The sequence below is a fragment of the Amblyraja radiata genome, chromosome 46 (assembly GCF_010909765.2).
Source record: "Amblyraja radiata isolate CabotCenter1 chromosome 46, sAmbRad1.1.pri, whole genome shotgun sequence".
NCBI classification, from domain to species: Eukaryota; Metazoa; Chordata; class Chondrichthyes; order Rajiformes; family Rajidae; genus Amblyraja; species Amblyraja radiata.
In genome coordinates, this window is record NC_046001.1 from 7861251 (window position 1) to 7880547 (window position 19297).

The 19297-nt window shown below is 47.6% G+C and overlaps 1 protein-coding gene across 4 annotated transcripts in view; it reads right to left on the reverse strand.

Moving 5' to 3' along the window:
- Window positions 1–19080, reverse strand: part of cdk4 (cyclin dependent kinase 4) — a 34335-nt gene extending 15255 nt beyond the window's left edge. Inside the window, exons 1-8 of one of the 4 annotated variants that reach the window (XR_004410541.1) lie at window positions 18774–19077; window positions 11000–11264; window positions 10161–10296; window positions 9373–9540; window positions 7982–8091; window positions 7175–7225; window positions 6463–6598; window positions 3454–3953 (exon numbers count right to left, since the gene is read on the reverse strand). Coding sequence is in view for 3 of the 4 variants with exons in the window: in XM_033015805.1 (XP_032871696.1) it covers window positions 3864–3953; window positions 6463–6598; window positions 7175–7225; window positions 7982–8091; window positions 9373–9540; window positions 10161–10296; window positions 11000–11217 (909 nt within the window). In the remaining variant the exon portion in view is untranslated. Of the gene's footprint in view, window positions 1–2747; window positions 3954–6462; window positions 6599–7174; window positions 7226–7981; window positions 8092–9372; window positions 9541–10160; window positions 10297–10999; window positions 11265–18773 lie in introns of those variants that run through there. The other 3 variants (XM_033015805.1, XM_033015807.1, XM_033015806.1) reach the window with 3 other exon arrangements.
- Window positions 19081–19297: the final 217 nt, after the last annotated feature.

Consider the following 19297-nt stretch of genomic DNA (forward strand, 5'->3'; position numbering starts at 1 on the left):
GCCAATCCACTCACCTTTTGTAAGTCACTCTTGTGAAGAACATTTGTAACACTAGGCATCATCCTTCTGCCACTCCTGATGCGAGAGCCACTGACTGTCTGGTGGTATACCTAACTGACTCATGTGCAACTGATAGCAGGTGGGAGTGGACTTCAGCTTGAAGAAGAATGACTAAAATTTGAGGCAAGAAGCAATTCTTCACACGAAGGGCAAGGTAAATGTGGAACTCTCTCCCTCCACATAACCACTGAGGGAAGTCCCTTAATACCAAGGTTGGCAGATCCAGCAGGCAAGATCAGGGAGAGAAAAGTAAAAAGACTGCTAGTGGAAATCTAAACTAAAAAAAATACCACAGCTCTGATGAATAACTAAAAAACATTAACGATTTGTCTCTCTCCACAGATGTTTCCTCACCCGCTGAATATTTCTAGCATTTTGTTTTCAAGCTTATTACCAGCCTGTCCCACTTAGGGGATGTTGCCGGCAGTTGCCTGAAAAACCGGCAACTGGAACACACACACTCTTCCTTCACCAGCCCATTATGCAGGTGAGGGACAGGGCAAGCGGGGGGGGGGGGGGGGGGGGGGGGGTGAGAAACACCATCTAAAAAATTAACACGGTGCAAAGCCAAGGTGAAACAGACACACATCCCAATGAACAGGAAGGTTGGCGCTGTAAAAAGACGGCTAAAGCACAGTGTTATCCTTGGTTCTGAAAACTACTACATATCTTTTCGTTCCCAAAGAGCCAATGAAATCCACTGGTCAGCACCGGCTACAACCTACGAGAACCTTCTACTTCACTATGAAACCACTACTTCTCTGGCCTTGTATCTTTATTTTTGGAGGGAGGGGGGGGGGGGAAGAATTAAACATCTCAAGTAAGCAACCAGTTTGATTAAAATGAGTGGCACTGTCCTTAGCCATGCCATTGTTCTACAGGTAGTGATTAAAGGGCCTGTCCCACTTGGCCGTCATTTGCGCGTCTCCCAGATGGTGCGCAAAGATTTTGTACATCACAAAATCCTGCAGCGTCTGCCTATGTCATCGCGCACCATGCGTGCATGTCACGTTGTGACGTGTATATGATGTCGCGTAATTTACGCGCAGATGACGGCCAAGTGGGACAGGCCTTTAACAGCTTCAATTGAAGGGAACAATCAAGACTTCTTGCTACTTACTACAAGCCATTACTAGTCAAACACAATCGTGGTTTAAAAAGTTACATCTCGTGTTGGATGTATAGTCCACAGAGCTGCATGCCAATCAATAGGTACAAAATGGAGAATCAACAATAGCAGACGTGGAGCAGCCTTTGTTGAAACCATGCCAGGTGACCAGGATGCACTAACTGGTTATCATCTGAGAACATAATCCACTATCCAAAGCTGATGGGACATTAACCAGACTTTCCTGTTAACAGATTTTTGCTCTCTGACACAAGTTCCTGGCCCTCATAAGATCAAACGCTAGTACTATTGGGCAGCCGGATTAGTTTAAGCTAGAACACAGAATCAATGCACTACATAAAAAGACAACAAACGTATTCTAAATTGCCGTGACAGAATGAAGTGACATGCCCTGTCGCTGCCCGATAGCAAGAGATAACAATTTCTGATCAGGTGTAGCTTTAGCAGCAAGTTATACATATTAAAAATGGTTCACACGCAACAGAGCCAGACTGCCTCTGCCCAAAAGGATCAACAATAAATTTCAGGTCATTTTCACAAGTCAAAATGAAGTACTGTCTCAATCATTGCACTGCACCAACACAAGGTGGGGCAATTTATGCTGCAGCTGAGGTTTAACACCATTCCCAGTTTAATCTAGATAAATCCAAACCCCATCAGATGCAGTAATCTCCCTGAAGTGGTGGGAAAGTGAAACTTTGGAGATTTCTTTGCCAGAGACAACAGACAATTTGATGCCATTAGAAAAAAGTCCATAGTTTTAAGTGGGAACAATCAGGAGTTGTCAGGTTCACAAGTGGCAGTTTCACCGGCCGAGAAAGAACTGACTTCACATCACGAGGCGATTGGTCTGTGGCAGCAGATCAACTCCGCCATTAAACATTGCGAGGGAATTGGTACACAGAAAGGCAAGCTAGCATTCCTGTAGCATCTTTTACATCCCTTTCAGAGCGTGCTGAATGCGTTACAGCCAATGCATTGCTTTATTTGGCAGTGTGTGGTGCAGGAGCTGCCAGTTTGGCCACAGCAGCCAGCTAACTTGACTTGGTTTTTAGGGAGAGATAAATATTGGTCAAAATCTTGAGCTGATGCATCCCAACTGCTTCTCCACATCCAAGATTAGAAGTGGAAACAAGGAACTACAGATGCTGGTTTACAAATAAAGACACAATGCTGGAATAACTCAGCAGGTCAGACGGCATCTGTGGAGAACATGGATAGGTGAAGTTTCGGATTGGGATCCTTCTTCAGACTGATTGTATGGGGGGGGGGGGGGGGGGGGTGGTGGTTAGAAGGCGGGAAGAGAGAAGAGGCAGGAGAAAGCCTAACAGGTGTTGAGTAGATACAGGCGAGCGAGGGTTTGGATAGGCAGACACCTTTTAATCTTTGGCCTTAGTTCCAACCATCTGCCTATCAAAAAATACCCTCACCTGTGTCTACCTATCACCTGCCACACTTCGTCCTGCCTCTCCTCTCTCCCAGCTTTCTTTTTTCCCCTCCCCTTGAATCAGTCTGAAGAAGAGTCCTGACCCGAAACGGCACCTATCCATGTTCTCCGCAGATGCTGCCTGACTTGCTGTGAGTTACTCCAGCACTTTGGAAGCCTGCATTACATAACTAACCTCCCTCCCTCTCACCAAGGTTAAGGTTGCTGTCAGGCCAATTAAAATGCCCAGACATTATTCTGAAGAGCTGGGTGGGATTAACATTGACATGGAAAGAAACAAATGATCTGGTCATTAACTGATGGCTGCTTGTGGAAGCTTGCCTTTTCTAGAGCAACAACTCTGGACGTCTCACACGCACAGATCGTGGCAAGTGCAAGTGGGGTGAAAGGCGCCACAGAAACACAACAACCAAATAGGGAAGAGCAAGAACAGTCATGGACTTTTTATGTCTGGTCACCAACCTACAGTCACAGAATTGAACACGTTGCTTGAACGCAGCCAATAGACACGCCACCAGAGAAGACATTTTGCTGACGTTAGTCCATTAGGATCTTAAGGAAATGGGGCAATGCTCTTTTAAATTCAATACACTGGCAGACAGCTACAGTTGTGTGCATCTGGAAGGAAGGGTGGAGATACGAGGATGAAATTAATTACTTTCCCTTCCCTGGGGTTAAAAAGCCCCAGTGGCAGGCAGTATAGAGTTACACTTAAAACACCCATCCCTCTAGCCATGAAGGAGTTTACTTGCAGATGCCTCAGCCTCCCAATTAGAGGGGTTTGGTTGGATGATTTGGGGCAAGGGTGCAGGGCTACCTCTCTCGCGGGAGGAGGGGGAAGGAGGTAGAGATGACCAAATTCCCGGCCCTCGTGCAACGGCAAGAACCGGCACACAGACAAACCGAGACACATCAAGAAAACGGTGCCATAGCAAAACAGACAGACCACAAGCCCCAAACCAGTGCCACACTGCCATCTGCTGGCTTCTGCCCAAGGAAACCAGCTTCACAGATCAACAGAACTAATTCTGGAAAACTCTTCTGATGGTTAAAGCTCGATTTTGTTCTCACCTTACACACATCGTCCCCCCTACCCCCCCCCCCCACCCAAATCCCCTTCCTGCAGCACACATCCGTAAGGCAGCTGCGCACTGCTGTGGTACCCCAGTGTGGATAAGCAGGCAAAGCTGTTTACAGTTTACTTTCCACAGGTCACAATGGGTCGTCTTAAACCTCCGGGCTTTGACCGAGGAAATAAGGATGTTCCAGGGCCTTGAAGGCAGAGATTCTTTTCATCGGGCTGAATGTCAGCAGTTCCTGGGAACGAGAAGGAAAAAAACATCAGGGGTTCCTCATCGGAACATCAGACACTGATCAAATAATAACCTTCTCAAATCAAGCACTCTAACAAGGCAGCTCACAATTTGTTTTTATTTCATCAAAAGATCCATTTGTTCTCAGGTTACAGGTAGCCAGGGCGTCTTGCATTTGTATAGCGCCTCACGGGGTGCACTAAAGCGCTCCACAGCCAGTTGTAGTTGCGAGTGATGGAAGCTTGGCAGTGGGTTTTTGCGCAGCCAGCTCCCAGGAACAGCAACAGGGAGGTGTCGGTGGAAGTTTCACAGCTCAGGCTGCTGAAGGCAATATCGCTAATGATGGTGTCGTTAAATTCATGGATGACCAAGAATTAGAGTGTGGAGATCGGAAGGTGATTGGGACATCGGTAAGGATGGTGGGGGGTGGGCAGGGAGAGAAAGAGAGACAGAGAGAGACACAGACAGAGAGAGACACAGACAGAGAGAGAGAGACAGACAGAGAGAGAGAGACACAGAGAGAGACAGACAGACAGAGAGACAGAGAGACACATAGAGAGAGAGACACAGAGAGAGAGAGAGAGAGAGAGAGAGAGAGAGAGAGCAAGCGAGCAGGAGCACCTGTGGTGGACTGGAACACAAGGTTCAGGAATGTTAAAACAAACTGTCCCAGACCTGGATCTAAGCAGGGTACAGTGCAAATTAGAAGACAGGCAGTGAATTGGAGGATGAGGAGTATAGAGGTGGGGTGGTTTGGAATAGTTGTACCTGGAAGTGGCAAAGATGTGGACGAGGGTCTTAGCAGGGGCAAAAAAAGAATCTGCATTTCCATAGCGCCTTTCACATCCCTTTCAGGACCTCCCAAATCATTTAGAGCCGATGAAACGCTGTCGAATTGCGGTCACCATTTCAATTATAGAAAACGCAGCAGGCAATATTGCGCGCAGCAAACTCCAACAAATTGTAAAGTAACGGCCATGAAATTTGAGCGAATGTCTTCCCAAAAGCATGCACAGGCTCTTGGTTTAAGATCTCACCGGAACGGCGGCACCCACACAGTACTGCACAGGGTTTGTGTCTCAATCTGGAGTGGGAGCGATCGGGAAGTTTCGGATTCCAGGAACCACAGTCACCACTGAACTACAGCAAGCTGAGGCAGCAACACGTGGCAACCAGCACTCAAAAAGGCGAGTGGTTAGTTTGTATTTAAAACACTTTAATACATAAAATAAAAACAAGTCGAATGCAAGTCAAATTAAATGGATAATTTCCATTAGGAATTTAAAATGTATAAAATTTAAATGTTTTAAGAATCAAGACACTCGGAATCAGTGAGATGTCTTTGAGAGTGGGAGCTGTCAGGATGGTCTGACGCAGAGCCCGTTGCTGAGTTAACACTCGTGCAACAGTGGCAAGGCTGGCAGGATGCATCTGACCTGAGGTGGGCACAAGGCATGGGGTTTAGTTTAGAGATACAACAGGGAAACAGGCCCTTTGGCCCACCGAGTCCACGCCGACCAGCGGTCTCCCGTACACCAACACTATCCTACACGCTTGGGACAACTACCTATATTTCCAAAGCCAATTAACCTACAAACCTGTATGTCTTTGAAATGTGGGAGGAAACTGGAACAGCAAGGAAAATCCCACGCAGGTCACAGGGAGAACATACAAACTCCATACAGACAGCACCCATAGTGAGAATCAAACCCGGGTCTCTGGCACTGCAAGGCAGCAACTCTACCGCTGCGCCACCGTGCCGCCCATCCACTAGGTTTCAGCCTTCCAACTGTTTGGGGAGGGGGTGTCGGACTGAACACGGGACAGCAATTGGACAACTTGGAGACAGCGGAGGGCTCGAGAGTGGTGGTGGGGAACTCGCAACGGTCTGGTACAACGCCCCTGTGTCTGAATCTTAGCACCGGGCACCCAAGATGCGAGGAACAACTGAAGAAATAGGGACGGGGGAAGAAAGGACGAAGTAGCGTTTCACGAGAGTTCTGGTCACTTTACACACAGGGCTGAAGCTTCAGGTATCCAGACATTCTTTCCCCCACTGTACAGCCTCTAAACAAAGCGTGTTACACTTTAAAAGCACATTTAAAAAACAAGGGGTGGGGGGGCTGGCAGTGAGGGTGCGGTTGGCTGGCATGCAAGGCCACAGAGTTGTGCCCAGTTTCTATTACCATCCAGCCCATTGGATGGCAGAGTTGCAGCAAATCCATGCCAGGTGTACAGAAGCACGGGCAGTGCCCAGTGGGGGACAGGCAACATGCTGCAAACTGCCCAGGTGGCATCAACATGGGCAGTGTGGTCCCTGTGCCCAACATGGTGGTGGTAGGGGTGAAGTTAACAGGCAACACTTCTACAAATGGATATCGCAGAGCCTTTCCTAGAATATTGAAACAAGCTGCTTTGTGGCAGCAAAAAATTCTCAGCCAAAACAAAACTCGTTTAGGTCAAACCCTGGCACTCCACTTTAAACGGGCCATTTCCCAGAGAGTGCTTCTCACCAGCAGCAGGCTTGCTCCCAAGTCATCGATTTCGGGTATAAAGTTCGTAACCAACTGTGGAGGCCGGTTGGTGAAGGCACTTCGTGGCAGGGTCACATCCTCTGGCCAGTCCTCCTCTGCTGGGAGCCCTGTCATGCTGAAAGCACAGAAGTTTCCAATAAAGAAAAAAAAGACTCCAATTTCAGCAGCACCTCTCGCGTCCCATTCAGGACGTCCCGACGCACCTCAAAGCCAGCGAGGCACTTTGGAAACGTTGCTGCTCTTGCAACACAGGAAACGTGGCAGTCAATTTGCGCACAGCAAGCTCCCAGAAACAGCGGTGGAGCAGTGATGTTGCTAAAGAGATGACCATTCACCAGTGCATTAAATTATCGTCTTGCTCACGATATCGGGGGGATTTAACCACGAGGCAGGTTTGCGCCACAGGCCAAAGCAACAGGCCAATTCTCACAGATTTCATTGGTCAGGCTGCTAATTCATGGGTCAGATTGGCGGCGCTGTTAATAGACAATAAGTCACAATATCCCAGTCAATTCGACATCTCAGCCCTGTGGGTGCTCGAACCAACCTGGATGCCTCGCTTCCTCTCCAGGTTGCCTCGGCTGGGTAGTGCCTCCCAAGATTACCCCCTGCCACCCCTCCCCCCCCCCCCCCCCCTCTAAAAACCGTCCGCTGTTCCTGAGCCCCGCTGGAATTTAGCAAGTGCACTTACTCAAAAATCTTTCCTAATTGGTCAACTTCTGATTTCCCACAAAACAAGGGCCTGTAGAAGAGAAAACAGAATAAAGCAGTCGCACTCAACTGGACACTGAAGCCCATCGGCTCAACGTAAAGTCCCAAAAGGGATAGAATATTTTTAATTGAGCAGCACCAGAAGATAAAGAGACCCTCCCCCTACCCAGCTACCATCTTACCCCCCCCCCACCCACCCCTCACCTCATCACATCTTCTCTAACTTCAAGTAACCCTCACATCCCCTCTCTCTCCGTCCCTGCCCCACCCTAGTCATCGTACTAGTTTCACTGTTTGTATTTCTTGTTATTACCTACCCAACAGCCAACAATGGCTTGTTGATTGTTGATGTAACATCCTCGTCAACTCATGGGAATGTCTGGTCCGTGGCTGCATGAACAGATTGGGAAGACAGGCCGATACATCCCTGTGCTTGGAGATTTGCCTGGATTTTTGTTCCCTCGTCTCTGCAGCAGTATTTAAACCACCAGAGGGGAGACGACTGTCTTACTTCTACCTTAAGCAACAGCCAGCAGGTATATCCCATTTTGTCCCCGATCAATAAAATTTGTTCATAAGATCATAAGACATGGGAGCAGAATTAGGCCATTTGGCCCTTCTTGTCTGCTCCATGGCTGATCTATCTTTCCCTTTCAATCCCATTGTCCTGCCTTCTCCCCCTAACCTTTGATGCCCTCACTAATCAACTTCATCAAATCCTTCAAAACAATTTACAACACAGTGCGGCCTGTAAACATCGGCTCCTTCCATCTCCTGCAGCACTGACCTTCTGCAAAACATCTCAGCAAAGATGCAGCCAGTGCTCCACATGTCGACGGGGGTGGCATAGGTAGATTGCAGGAGTACTTCTGGGGCACGGTACCACAGCGTCACCACCTGAGCAGGTCAAACACAAAGTGAGTGCGGAACCAAGTACTGGCCTCTCTCACAACTTCAGTAAAACGGTGTGCTTCCCAAGCCCTCTTCTCAAAAGCCCATGGTAAAAGATTTTGCTCTAAACTAATGTGGCTAAGTTTATTTTTCATATAATGTTACAGGAAGGATATGGAAGCTAGAGAGGGGGCAGAAAAGATTCACAGGGGAATTGCAAGGACTGGAGGGCTTGAAATACAAGGAGAGATTGATAGGCCAAGAGCAGAGGAGACCCATAGTCATAGAGTGATGCAGTGTGGAAACAGGCCCTTTGGCCCAACTTGCTCACATCGACCAACATGTCCCATCTATACTAGTCCCACTTGCCTATGTATGGCCCATATCCCTCTAAACCTGTGCTGTCCATGTACTTATCTAATTGTTTCTTAAACGTTGGGATAGTCCCTGCCTCAACTACCTCCTCCGGCAGCTTGTTCCATACACCCACCACCCTTTGTGTTGAGAGACCGGATAGAGGTTTATGAAATTTTGAGGTGCATGGATAGTCACAATCTTTTTGCTAGGGTAGGGGAGTCTAAAACTAAAGGGCATAGGTTTAAGGTGAGAGGGGAGAGATTTAAATAGGATCTGAGGGGCCAGTTTTCCACAGAGAGCGTGGAATATATGGGTATATGGAACGAGCTGCCAGAAAAGGCAGGGGAGGAGAGTTGAATTTCAACATTTAAGACATTTGGACAGGCACACGGATAGCAAAGGCTTAAAGGGATAGGGCCAAATGCACACAAAAGGGATTGGATTTGCTAGACATTGGGGCGAGAACGGACTCATTAGGCCCACAGGTCCATTTCCGTTCTGTAAAACACTATGAATCTACAAATTAAATAAAAATAACCAGTCAACAGTGGGCAAGTCGATCTACAATTGGAGGCCTTAATTGTGCAATCAGCACAAAAGCTATGCTGACTCAAACGTCTCCGTGGCATCAGGTGTTTTTTTCTGGGGGATTCTCTGCTCTGCAGAGGTGGAGATGTTGATGATATCTTTGATGACATCTTGAATTTCCCCTCTGTCGCTAACCGGAAAGTTAAAAATTGAAGCTGCTAATATTTTAAAAACATTTTGCAGAGTGGAAAATAAATATTGGAACATGCACACAAGATCATGGAAGAAATGTCATAAACATTCAAAATAAAATAATGATTGTTAAATTGCTATCGTTGCGACAGACATGGACACAGACAGACACCTCAACCAAGCTTGACAAATGCCCGGATTCTTGCTTACCACTGGAGTCAGTGCCATTTGGCAGCTGTAGATGCGAGCCAGGCCGAAGTCAGCCAGCTTCACCTGGCCTCGGCTGGTCACCAGGATGTTCTCGGGCTTCAGATCGCGGTGCACTACGCCGTGGGAATGCAGAAACACCAGGCCGTTCAGCAGCTGCCTCATGAGATCCTGCCCCAAAAACACACACACACACACACACACAGGCCTGTTAGAAGAGATCACCAGCAGGGACCACCCCCTCCCAAGCCCCCTACCAAGACCTCCCAATACCCAGCCTCCTATTTTCCTTTCCCCACCACTCAGTAGAGGTGTAGGAAGAAACTGCAGATGCTGGTTTACACCAAAGATAGACACTAAAAGCTGGAGTAACTCAGCGGGACAGGCAGCATCTCTGGAAAAAAGGAATAGGTGATATTTCAGGTCGAGACCCTCGGTATAGACCAAAGCCTGGATACGAATGATACTCGGAAGCATCTTAACTACTGGTTTCTCCTTCTCCAAAGGAATTCCCACCCGGACTTTGAACAATGGTGCCAAAAATGTCGGCGCCCGCATGTGTAATGTGTGCAAAATGAATTTCACTGTGCAGCTGCATGTGTGACAAACAGAGCACCGTTGACTGCTCTCACTAAAAAACAACAGTGAAACTATATAGGGGTGGAGGTTGAGGGGGGAAGAAGGGCTGGTTGGGAAGCTGTCGTCTCCCACATCGCCCTCCTCTCCCGTCAAAAAGTAGCCAGCAGTTGGATGATAACAAAATGGCCACCAGCCAGCGCCCTGCTTTTTACCTTCACAGTCTCGGCTGGTAGTCCAGGCGACGGGGCCTTCTCCAGGTAGGTTTTCAGATCCTGGTCAACGTGCTCAAACACCAGAGTGACTTTGGCTTCTCGGTCCGCCCTCGTGGTTGCGCACACGTCGTACAACCTGCGGCAACGCACATAGGTAGTTATAATGGCTGCACGAGGCCCCACCGAGTCAAAGCCCAACGTCACAGAGCACAGAAACAGGCCCTTCAGCCCACTATGTCCATGCTGACCATTGTATTATACTTCTACTCGTCCCATTCAACTGCATTTGGTCTGTAGCTTTCTGTACCTCAGCAATTCAAGCGTTTGCCTCGACACTTCATCAATATGATTAAAGTCTCAGCCTCCACCGCTGCTTCAGGCAGTGCGTTGCTGCCACCACCTACTCTGTGTCAGAAAATTCCTCCTCACATCCTCACACCTCCCATCAAAGCAAAACCAGGAGATGGTGAGAGAGCATCAGACCACAGTCTTCTCCTTCTTACCAATTCCTAAATCTTTAGTTTAGTTTAGAGATACAGGGCAGAAACAGGTCCTTCGGCCCACCGAGTCTGCGCCCACCAGCGATACCCACCAAACCGGCGCAACGTGTGGAGTGCAGCCTCCCCCACCAGCCCGGCGCACTCTGGCAGCCTCCCCCACCAGCCCGGCGTACTCTGGCAGCATCCCCCACCAGCCCGGCGTACTCTGGCAGCATCCCCCACCAGCCCGGCGTACTCTGGCAGCATCCCCCACCAGCCCGGCGCACTCTGGCAGCATCCCCCACCAGCCCGGCGCACTCTGGCAGCATCCCCACCTCCCTCACATTACAGCCAGCTCACCTGACAATGTTGGGGTGGTCAAAGCGTCCGAGCCGTTTGAGCAGAGCCACCTCCCTGACCGTGGAGGCGGGTAGGCCCTCTTCGTCCCGGTGAACCCTCACGTTTTTGAGAGCCACAAACTTGCCGCTCCGCGAGTCTCGGGCCTTGTAGACGGTGCCGTAGGCTCCTCCCCCGATCTCCGCCACGGGCTCGTACTGGGTCACGGGACACTGCTCCATTACGCAGCGCCTCCTCAACAGCCTCGGACCGGCCGGCCGACTTGCGCCTGGAAGGGAATTAATGCCAAACGTGCAATGAGTCGCCTATTGAACTTATTGCCAGCAGACGTGGAGCCTTGGCTAGAGGGTGGGTACATGGTCACCGCTGGTGTCCGAGCCAAAGCATCAAGGGTTACACATGAGACTCAGTAGACAGAATGCAGCTATTAAATCGCTAAAAAGCCTTGCAGCTTAGAGAGAACTCCCTAAATCCACGCACGCCTGGAAGGAGGCAGCACAGTGGCGTCGCTGACAATAAACTCAACGACACCTAAATGTGTAAGGAACTGCAGATGCTGGTTTAAACTGAAGACACACACAAGAAGCTGGAGTAACTCAGCGGGACAGGCAGCATCTCTGGAGAGAAGGCATGGGTGACATTTCGGGTTTAGACCCTTCTTCAGACTCTGAAGAAGGGTCTCAACCCGAAACTTCACCTAAACTAAACGCAAACCTGCTTTCCAAAGTGCCGGAGATCTGGGTTAAATCCCAACTTCTGGCACTGTCTGCCTGGAGTTTGCACATTCTCCATGTAACTTGAGGTGCTGGCTCGAAGGGCCGAATGGCCTACTCCTGCAGCTATTGTCTATTGAGGATTTCTCCGAGATAGAACATAGAACAAGAACAGGCCCTTCAGCCCAAACATTCAGTGCCGAATATCACACGAACATCACTTATCCACCTGCACATAACCCATATCCCTCCTTTCTCTACGTAAGCATGCGTCTATCTAAAAGTCTTTTAAATAGCGTATCTGCTTCAACCACCACCCTCAGCAGCGCGTTTCAGGCACTCACCACCCTCTGTGTAAAAAAAACTTGCCCCGCACATCTCTTTTAAACTTTGACCCTCTCATCTTAAAGCTATCCTCTCTAGTATTTGACATTTCCATCCTGGGGAAAAAAGGTTCTGACTATCTACCCTATCTATGCCTTCTCATAATTTTATATATACTTCTATCACCGCTAGGAAATCTAGGAAAAACAATCCAGGCATCATTCTGGTAAACCTCCTCTACACACTTTCATAAGCCTCCACATCCTTCCTGTAATGGGGCGACCAGAACTGCACGCAATGCTTCAAAGTCAGCCGAACCAGCATGATCCTGGTTCCTCCCACGTCCCAAAGGCGTACAGGTTGGTAAGTTAACTGGCTGCTGTAAATTGTCTCCAGTTTGTGGGAATGATACGAAACAATAGAAATTTATTGATGCCAGGAGGGAAATTGATCTGCCAACAGTCATAAAACACAAAATACACAAAATGCATGAAACGTGAAATTAAAGTGACGAGTGGAAAGGTTTGGGGGATGTGCAAAGATCGGGGACATGGGGGGGGGGGGGGGGGGGGGGGGGGGCGAGGGAGGGGAGTCAGTCTCAGTCTATCCCACGACAGAAGGGGGAGGAGTTATAAAGTTTGATAGCCACATGGAAGAAGGATCTCCTGTAGCATTCGGGCCTGCATCTTGGTGAGGGCTAGAACCTGGGGGGGGGGGGGGGGGGAGAGAAAGCTGATGAGAATGTCAGGGGAAAGAAAATAGGCTATTGTGTAGAAGGGAGCTTGATGGTTAGGATGGATTTGGGGGCCGAAGGGCCCGTTTCCATGCTGAATGAACCTCCATCTACCTTGGCAACAATATTCAAGGGCAAATCGCTCCGTTGCGTACTACACGTCAGCCCATTGCATTTAGCAGGAGTGGTCTATCTTGCTCCGCTATCGGATCTTTGACTGTCAGTGTGGAAAACATTGAAAGGAAACTCAAAATTACATCATTGGAAAGGGTCAAAGGAAGGGAGGGGCACAGGGAAAGAATGCAACTTGTAGTCAAATGACATTTCACACATCCTCCATGTTCCAACATGCTTCAAGTTACAAAGGATTTGGAGAGCTGTTAGTCAATTATCTCAGCCTGTGCATTGGCCCCAATTGTACACAGGACGATTAGATCCCCTTACATCGCTTCTCATTCTTAATGCCTGAAGGTTGGCCAGAACACCCTCCTCCAATCCACACACACACACACAATGGGCCGTGCGCTCCAAGAGAAAGAGACAGACAGAGATGGAGACCTACGGAGAGGGAGACAGACACAGAGACCGAGGCCAGCACAGAAATCTAGATTGGCCTTTAATGCACTGCCAAGAGAGAGCCACACCGCAAGGGGGTTGGCGCCGAGGGTGTGCCATGCGGCAGGGTGGGCGGCTTTCACAGGGCGTTTAACTGCTGCCCCGACTGCAGTCTGAGGCTAATGTAAATGATCACACAGCCACTTCTTTGAAGGGGGGGGAAAAACACACGATAGATGTTCAGAAACAGAGCTTACACTCAGATTTGACACCAGACAGTCACATGGAATTGGTCAAAACACTTAAATACAAAATACTCCTACTCCCCATCTGCTCCTTTTGCAGAGTCCTGCAAAGCTTCCCATCTCAAAGAACTGTGAAACTGCTAAATTATTGATAATCAAATCAAAAACTACAGCTGCTGCAATCTTGATATAAAAAACAGAAAATTCTGGAACTACTCAGTAGATCAGGTAGCGTCTATGAAGCAAAACAGTTAATGCTTCAGATCAAACACTAGATCAGCATCGAATAGTCTTGGTAGCCGAGGAATTTAAATTCAAGTAACTTAATAAACCTGTAATTAATAAGTTAGTATCAGTAACAGTCAGCACAAAAGTTTATTTTTAAAGGTTCGTTGCAATCTTATTGAATGGCAGAACAGGCACAAGGGGCCGAATGGCCTATCCCTGCTTCTATTTCTCACAGAAACTTCCCACTAAGTTCACAAATGTTTATCAGGGAAGGAGATCTACCACCCTGATCCAGTCCGGCCTGTTTGTCAGGCTTCAGTTGCACAGTACTTTTGGTTCAGTTCAGGGTCTTCTGAGTCATTTTGGCTTGTCAACACTGGTTCCTCACAAGGCTGCAATCTCAGCAACCTCCCACAATGCTCTACTCCCACAAAGGTGCAGTCAAATTCTGCTCCGACTCCATTTACAAGTTGACAGATGATATCACCGTAGTGGGGCCGGATCTCAAACAATGACGAGGCAGACTACAGGGAAGAGATAAAGAGCTTTGGGGTGGCGCAGCAGTAGATTTGATGTCTTACAGCGCCAGAGATCCGGGTTCGATCCTGACTACAGGTGCTGTCTGGAGTTTGTACATTCTCCCTATGGTTGTCAAAACATGCATCTTCATCTACAGGATCAGCCTACTATGACGGACCTTGTCAAACACTTACTAAAATCCATGTGTACAACTGTACTAACCTCAACGATCACTTTTGTTGCCTCTTCAAAAACCTCAATTAAGATTGTCAGGCATAACGTGGCCCAACACAAAGCCATGCTGACTGTCCCCAACTGGCTCATTCTCTTCAAAATGCGAGTAGATCTTATCCCTAATAATCCCCTCCAACAGCTTCCGTACCACTGAGGTGAGGCTCCCTATTTCCCTTCTTAAACAAAGGAACAGTAGCTACTCTCCAGTCCACCAGGACCTCACCTGGGGCTAGAGAGGGTATAAAGATCTTCATCAAGCCCCCAGCAATCTCCTATCCTGCCTCTCAATAACCTGGGATAGATCCCAGCAGGCCCTGGGAAGTTATCCACGTTAATGCTCTTCATGAGACCCACCACCTCTTTCTTGATCACAAATTGCCCGAGCATATTGGTATGCCCCACACTGATCTCACTATCTTATCTTCATATCCTTCTCCTAGGTGAATACCTGCGCAAAATACTTATTTAGCACCTCACCATCTTCTGACTCCAAGCATAAATGCCCTCCATTATCCTTGTGGTCCTGCACTCTTCCCTAGTTACCTCTGTAACACATGTTTAAAGTGCAATGAAATTCTCTTTAATCAGACTTGCCAATAACATCTCTTAGCCCTTCTGGCCCTCCTCATTCTCTGCTTTAATCTAAATGGGCCCCGACTCAAAATAAAACGCCTGTCCATTCCCTCCCCAGATGCTGCTTGACCTGCTGAGTTCCTCCAGCACTTTTGTGTTTTGCTCCCTGCTTGAATTCTTTCCTGCTTTCTTTATATTCCTCAAAGGTTTGATTTCATTTTCCTAAACCTTACCAATGCCTCCTTTTCGACCAAATTTACATCGCCTCTTGAGATCCCTTACCCTGCCATCTTTGTCCCTCCTCCTTACTGGGACATGCCAGTCCTGAACTCTGATCAGCTGGTCTTTCAACAACAACTCCCACATGTGGACTTACCCAATAACAGCTGCTCCTAGTTTTCTCTCCCCCACTTCTCGGCAACAATGTTATAATATGTCCTCCCCCAATTTGGTCAACCCCCTCTCCTCCCCCCGCCCCCCTCTGCAAGGTCCAGACCTTATTCAAACTTAAGGTAAGGGTACAAAATCCTAGAGTGTTACACAGTGGGTCAGGCAGCATCTCTGGAGAGAAGGAATACGTGGAAGGGAAGTTTAAAATGCCATTAGCTGGTGGCTTGGAGAGGTCACACCTCACACGCACACCTCCAAGTGTAAAGGATGTGGGGTCACGCTGGGCCATAGAGGGTGGTGCAATCACCCAGAGAGGCAGCGTCAAGGCAGTGCTGCACTGTCAGAGGAAGCGATGAGGTGGGAGTTCTGGATGCAACATCAAATCTAGAGCCTGGATGCTCTCCTATATGGACCTGAAAAAGAAATGGCATTGCTACCAGAAAAGACAGAGGCGTGTGGGTAGAGAGAACAGGGAGTAGGTATGGAGCATGGGTGGGGATGGCAAGCAGGGACAGAGGGTGTAGGGCCAGGCAGAGGTGAGCTGGGGAACAGGGGACAGCGGGTAAGGGGCAGCCAAGGACAGGACTAGGAGGCAGAACGAGAGGGAATTCCGCAGAAAGAACAGAAACGTTTGTTGTTTCTCCACAGATGCAACAGTGTCTCTTATTATGAAAGGAATTCACACCCTCCACCCATCCATCCCTTTAGGGAAGGCTTTAGTTAGCTCCTGATAAGGCTTGCAGAACTATCTGGTTCCAGATTGGATCAGGCCGCACCGAGTGTTGTGGGGAGACACCAAAGTTGCCCAAACTGTTTCTTCAAAAAGAGACCAATAACAAAAAAAAAATAACCACACCCATATACAAATCTAACAATACCGTCTGTCTGAACCAAACACTCACTCAAAAATGCTCACCGGGTTAAGTCCACAAGAAACAGCTGATCTTTCCATTTAAAATACAGTTGAAAGCAAAATATGCACAGTGGGAGAGAGAGAGAAAATATGATTTTAAAATGTGCAGGAATTCAATAGTTTGAATAGAAGCACTTGATAATTTACAGGAAATCTAGGAACTTCATCATTCGCACACACCAAAGGTTTTTGCATCCGCACCATAGAGAGGACAACTCTCCGCATTTCTGAATGTGCCTCAGAGATCCTCACTCCTAAAAAGTTTCCAACGCTACCAACTACTTAGCAAGAATGTACCAAGAATGTCAGCCTCACCCACAAGCAGGAAATGAAGCCTGTGGGCATTTTGACGTCAGTGCCCAGGTTGCGTGGAGAGATTACCTCACGCATTCATTCTTATGTCCTGTACAAAGTTACCACAAAGGTCAGAGCTATAGTTAGGTAGAAAGACTCATTCATTACCCCACCAGTCATTCTCTCTCGCTTCCCCCAAGGAAGAAAGAAGATAAGACTTTATTGCCTTCCATCGCAGAGAGGAATGTGGAGGAGCCGCTGGTCACATTTTTATGTAGTTGTATGACTTGTTGCTTTTTTGGTATGACTGTATGGTAAACCAAATTCCTCGTATGTTGCAAAACATACTTGGCTAATAAATTCATGATTATCCTTCCACCTATGATCAAGGCAGGTAATTGCTTCAAGTCATACATTCTGTTTCAAAGCCAAATACAGTAACTACCAGTGACGCAACAGCTTGAGTGGCGATTTGGAAACCAGCGTATTCATTTCAGTATTGAGCTGCTTTTAAGCTGATGCCGGATGGTTCGAGTTGACCTCAACTTTAGCAAAGAGTAGAATGAGGGAGGTTAGATGATCAAGTCCGGAGGCGACAAAAGGCATGAATGAGGGTTTTAGAAACAGATGAGATGAGGCAGAGACTGATTAGGCAATGTTACCGAAGAGGAGAAAGTGACCTTCACCTTTCTTCAGACTGATGGACCAACTACCCCCTGCCTCTTTCACCCCAAACTCCACTCAATGACACATTTACCCCTCTGCCGATTTCCTGTGTCCCCAAATAGCTCTCTATTTCCTCTCTTGGCTCAACATTCATCTCTGCAATGTTGAGCCTATTGACTATAAACTATCTCATCATCTAGGAAAGTCTATTATTCCCTTTCCTCTCATTTGTCCTCTGATTCCGACCCACCTCCTACTCTTCGGTGCAGTGGTGACTCGCCACTCATTCTCTGCCAGCCTCAAACCATACCCTCCTGTGCTTTGTGCAAGACTAGTCTCACCTTCCTGTCCCTCCTTCCTTCTGCTCATTATTCCAGGGCTCTAGAGATACCACAGTTAGGTAAACTAGCAACGACCTTTGAGATATATAAACTACATCACTGCAACCTTCAAATGGTGCTTGAAGGCAATTACTGATGCAAAGGGATTCAATACAATTATCAATGAAAAACATGAAGACTGAAGGAACCAGAAGACTGGTTGTATCACACATCAGCACCACATCATTTGCCACCTTTTACAATATCATTTGCTCCCATAGAGAGCAGTGGAGATGAATAGCCTTTATGGGGCAGCTGGAATAAGGCGGGAGAGAGATATGGCAGTGGTTGGGGGTCGATAAGGGGTAGGAGGAGACTCCAGTACAACAGAAACAAAGCACAGAGTAAAGGGGCCGAACAGTCTGCTTCTGAGGTGCAGATACTGACACACCAATTCCTGGCAGGCAACCCTTCAAAACTGATCCAGCCTCATAGCCAAGATGACGGAATTCTGAATCATTGCAACGTGAATGGTTGGACCTTGAGAGAAAGGCCTCGTTTCTCCCCCCGAAACAATCATTGCAAAGTTCAAACGATTAAAATAAAGTTTTAAAACATTTGGAAGTTAAGGGAAACTGTGCCCACTTTTTTCTCCTCCTCCTCCTCCTCCCAAAAGGATTGAGACCGGAAATATCTGCTTGGGTAGGAAAACTTTTTATGAAAATCCTCTGTGCATTTGAAGCAGATAAACGCTAAACGTGGCAGCATTTAGTAATGCTTTCACCAGCCTCCAAACAGGGCCAACGTTTTTACTAAAGACCTCTCCAAGAATAAACACACACACATAGGTGTACCGGAGGTATATATATATATATATATATATATATTGAAAACGTTGCTTCAAATATCTATATTATACACGCACACCATTGTAAAAATCAACCAACGCAGACGCAGACTCTCCATCTGGCCATTCAGAAATTGCCAACGCGGTCCCACTTCTCTGTTCCCTAGAGTTTCGCTTTGTAATCGACTGCAAGGCAATCGAAAATTCCAATCTTGCTACTTACAGTGCTCACGAAATTTTCAATGGAGATCCCAGGATTTCCGAGAGAGTAAATCAAACACCAAACAAAGTCATGATCCTTCACCGACTCTGGGACCGTCTGCAATTGATAGTCTCAATGACGAGCTGCAGTAGATAAATATTTAAAATTGATATTATATATATATATTTTAAAGTTAAATAAGACGTTAAAAACTCCAGCTGAAATGACCAGTTTACAAGTTAGGACATGAAGTCATTCACAGTGCATTGTCCTTCCGCTGCCATGATTGACTCCTTTCTGCATGCCTCTATTGGTAGATTGCAGCCGGCGATCTGCCCAGCTCGAGGGGTGGGGGTGTTTGCCGCTGTTTTCACGGTTTCCGCGCTGATTGGTGGAAACGGACTCTATTTGTTTTAATGTCAAGTTGTAAAACACTGCAAATGTTGGAATCTCGGACCAGAACAGAGCCCTAGTGGAAGAACAGGCGGGGGCAAACGTGTTAACTGAAGTTTTGCGTTGAGACCGTACATCAGTACTAAAAGGGA